The sequence below is a fragment of the Chrysochloris asiatica genome, unplaced genomic scaffold (assembly GCF_000296735.1).
Source record: "Chrysochloris asiatica unplaced genomic scaffold, ChrAsi1.0 scaffold00013, whole genome shotgun sequence".
NCBI classification, from domain to species: Eukaryota; Metazoa; Chordata; class Mammalia; order Afrosoricida; family Chrysochloridae; genus Chrysochloris; species Chrysochloris asiatica.
This window is the reverse complement of record NW_006408531.1, coordinates 13800942-13804972: the sequence shown is the minus strand read 5'-3', so window position 1 is coordinate 13804972 and position 4031 is coordinate 13800942. Positions and strand designations below refer to the sequence as shown.

Here is a 4031-nt window from a genome sequence, read left to right as displayed (position 1 = left end):
AACAGCACTTAACAGCAACATAGTAAAACCATTTTAGCAAAGTTTTGCATCCAATTGGACCAACATTTATTGAATGCTTAATAAGGCCTGGTGTGGCGCTGTGGGTTAATGTGCCAGACTGCAAAGCCGTTTGAAGTCGTTGCAAGGTCGGCAGTTCAAGCTTACCACCTGCTCCTTGGAAACCCTATACAGGGTCGCTATGGGTCGGACCCGATTTCACGGCACTTAACAACAACAACAACAAGCTCTAGTAGTACTGTGAATCAGGGGTTGGGCTAGTAACCACAAGGTCATCAGTTCAAACCCAGTGGCTACTCTATGGGAGAAAGAAGAGGTTGTCTGCTCCTGTAAAGGTTTACATTCATGGAAACCCGTATAGGGTCGTCAAGAATCGATGGCAATAGGTTTTGGGTTTTTATTCTGTATAATGAGTTAGCTACCATTATTGTTAAGAGACCCACATGCATGAACCAACTACATATATGAGGCAGAACCAAATACAGGGAAGAAATAAGTCATTCTCACTGACACTAGAAAATCTGAGTGTTGTTGTTAAGTGCTGTCCAGCCGGTTCCAACTCATAGTGACCCTGTATAAGGTTTCCAAGGAGCAGGTGGTGGGTTTGAACTGCCCACCTTGTGGTTTGCAGTCCAGTGCTTATCCTACAGCACCACAGCAAGAAAATGCGAGTTAGTGTCCTTTATGCCAAGTGCTTTATTATTCTGTAACTTATTTCTTTGTACTCACATGCTCTGTAACAGTAAGGATCTGGCAAAAGGAAGTTTTGGCATTAGCCTTCCATTTGTACAAATAATTCCCATTCCTTCAGAAACTGCATGAGGTAGGTTTCATTTTCTTCCAGTAGCTTGTCTGGAGCCTGCTCCTCATAGAGACTGAACAAGAGGCTCTCATCCGTACCCCCACCACACTCAGAACTTCCATAGCTCTCTGAGTCATGTTCAAAGTCGGATAATGACGGAATACACAGCCGGCCGGTCTGAGGGTCCCAATCCACCAGTGTTGTTGATGGCTCTTCCTCAGGTCCCTCCTGGTCTGGGAGCTCCTGTGTCAGGTGATCTAAGACTCTGAGCTGGGCAGCATATGGGTACAATACGGTCTGCTGGGCCAAGTTTGCCAAAGGTGCCTGCTGCTCAAATAAGTTTCCTTGCATGCATACCTCCTCCTGTAAATTCAGTTCTTGGTTTCCAGGCCCCATAGAAATGTCAGCAATTTTTACATTATATTCATATTCTATGACTGTTTCATCTGTGGCTCTTGCTTGGAGGAATGACTCTTGGTGGGTTAGAGAAGCACCATTTGTGTTTTCCCCTGAGTCACAAGAAATTTCCATCAGATGTGAAGCATACCCGAAGTGTTTCACCTCATCTTCCTCCTGCTGGGGCTCTGGGTCCTTGCTGGGCTCAGAATCATTAGGGTCAGATACATCAGAGTTTTTTTCTGTTAGATTTAGATCCTTCTGAGAAACTTCAGAATCATCCAGAATATTGAGGACTATAAAGCTGAACCCAATTTTTTCAGCAGGCACAAAGAATCTTTTGTCAAATTCATTTTCATAGACCAATATCTACAGAGAGAGAAGAGAATGGTTTTCACCTTTTCACTTTAGAGAACCATTAAAAACTCCTGTTAAGTAGAACTTATACTGTCAGTTTAAAGATCTAAACTTGCCAATTCATGAAAGTTATGCTTGGAATATACCAAAAAAAAAACCCTCTCTCATTGAGACACAAGAGACAGCAGGCATACAAAATGCATAAGGAAGTGAAGAACGGTCCACTGGGTATTTATCAGTTGACAATCAGGGTTAACTACTGTCCTTTTTTTGCTGGCTGAATGAGTGAAGGCAAGTCACTTATTTTCTTCTGTAAAAAGCAGAATCTGTGCCAGGAGAGAAGTGGCAAAGACAGACTGAGACAATCTGAAATAGCTTGGTTATTTATGGCTTACCTGGGCTCCCAGCCCTTTTCTGAGCAGTGGTTACTGTGGATTTTTGTAAAAAGATTGAGCATGAAAACGGGATGTGAAATGATCAACACAGCAGCAGGGATGGTTTTACTATTTCCCCGCCACACACCATTCTAAATACTATAACTAGGCTCAAAAGGGAAATTTGTCTGCCAGTTTATGGCAGCCAAGAAACTAAGACATGCTAGTGAAGCTGGTTTGAGATTTAAAATTTTGCTGAGGATGTGTGGAAGGTGCCTGTTACCCATGAGGGTGTTAACTGTGAATTGGGTTACAAATCTCATCTTCTACAATCCAATGTAACCACTAACATTACAAAATAAGACTATCAGCCTCATTCTTTCACAAAGCTTTTCACTTCAGAAAGGCAGCATGTGGGCAATTCTCCTGTGAATTTTCTTCCTAGCAGAGGTTTTTGCCCTGTACCCTTCAGAAGCTAACATTGACACTAAGTGCAGACACAGTACTAGAACAACTGATCTAACAGGTACAAAGGTATGTGTTGTGCACATTTCAACACATATTTTAAATAATTACCCCCAAACTAATTTTTATATTAAAGTATGCTCAGGCCTTCCGAGTCTTCAATAGATGTTCAGGAAGCCCTAAGTTTTTATCCTTTTATCTTTCTTGCATCTCCTTTCGGCTCCATGACATTAAGTGTTTTCATTCTTTATCTTTATTCCCAACTCTACATCCCATTCTCTTCCTTCAGACTCTTCATTCTTCCCCTGGACAAGTGATGCTTCCTTCTAACTGATTGTCTTGTTTATAGGATTATTCTCCCTAAAGATATACTAACTTTGTTATCCACTTGGATACAATACTATAACACTTCAACTTAAAATCCTACAGTAATTTTTCCTTGCCATCAGAATAAAGCCCACGTTGCTTAGGATAAAGTCCGGTCCTCCCATTGCCTGACCCTATCCTCACCTCTCTAGTCTCATATTCCAGCTGCTAGTCAGGAATCTCATGGCTTAGCAGTATTATGGGACTGCTCACATATGAAGGTGAGTCAAAAACTATCCACACTCCAGTTATGTTAAATGCCTGTCCTCCATGTCCATGGCTGATGACAATATTGAGTGTGCCCGTGAAATGATTCTGTTGAATAAACAAGTGACAGTGGATTATGTGACAAATCATTTGAAAATCTACAACAGACTTGGGTTTCGAAAAGGTTGTGCAACATGGGTACTGCAACACTTCACGCAAGAGCATAAATAGCAGTGTGTGAATGTCTGCAAACACAATTTGGACTGATACTCAAAGGAAGGTAAAAGTTTCTTTAAAGAAATCTGGTGACAAGACATGGATTCCTCACTAGAAGCCTAAGAGCAAACTGCAGAGTATAGAATGGAAACATCTTCAATTGCCAGCCAAGAAAATGTTCAAAAGTCAACCTTGTCAAGCTTGTAGTTTTCTGGGATTCTCAAGGGAGTCCTGGTGTGGTACTGTGGGATAAAGTACTGGACTGCAAGGTTGGTTTAAACCACAAGGTTGGCAGTTCAAACTCACCTGTCTCTCCTTGAAAACCCTATACAGGGTCACTATGAGTTGGAACTGACTCCATGACACTTAACAACAAAACAAACGACAACATTTTTCTGGTATTCTCAAGGGCCAGTATTATCAGGAAAAAGGTTCAACAATCAACAGTGCTTGTTACAGTGAGATGCTCACTGAAGAACTGAAGCCTAAACTTCAGATTAAACAGAGGACTGCTATCCAAATGTATTGTGATCTTGTATGACAATGCATGTCCATACACCTCTGAGTACACTGTTGACACCCTGCAAACACTTCATTTTGAGATGTTAAAACATCCTCCCTATAGTTCTGATCGTGCTCCATGGGCCTTTCACCTGTTTGGTTTCCTGAAAGCAGCCCTTCAGGGACAAAGATTCACCTCTGATGAAAAAGTAAAGACAAGGGTGCATTTATGACTTTCCCCTCAGCCTAAAACTTTTTTTTTTTTTCATGTTTCATTGTGAATTATATGATATTTTACAGGAGAGAACTTTAGTTTTACATTCATTCCA

General features: G+C 41.3%; 1 protein-coding gene across 1 annotated transcript in view; it reads right to left on the bottom strand.

The window, feature by feature from the left end:
* Positions 1-790: 790 nt before the first annotated feature.
* The window catches only part of IL20RA (interleukin 20 receptor, alpha), a 29007-nt gene continuing 25766 nt past the window's right edge, over positions 791-4031 (bottom strand). The window contains exon 6 of the mRNA XM_006834713.1: positions 791-1585. Within this exon, the coding sequence (XP_006834776.1) occupies positions 791-1585 (795 nt within the window). The remainder of the gene's footprint in view (positions 1586-4031) is intronic.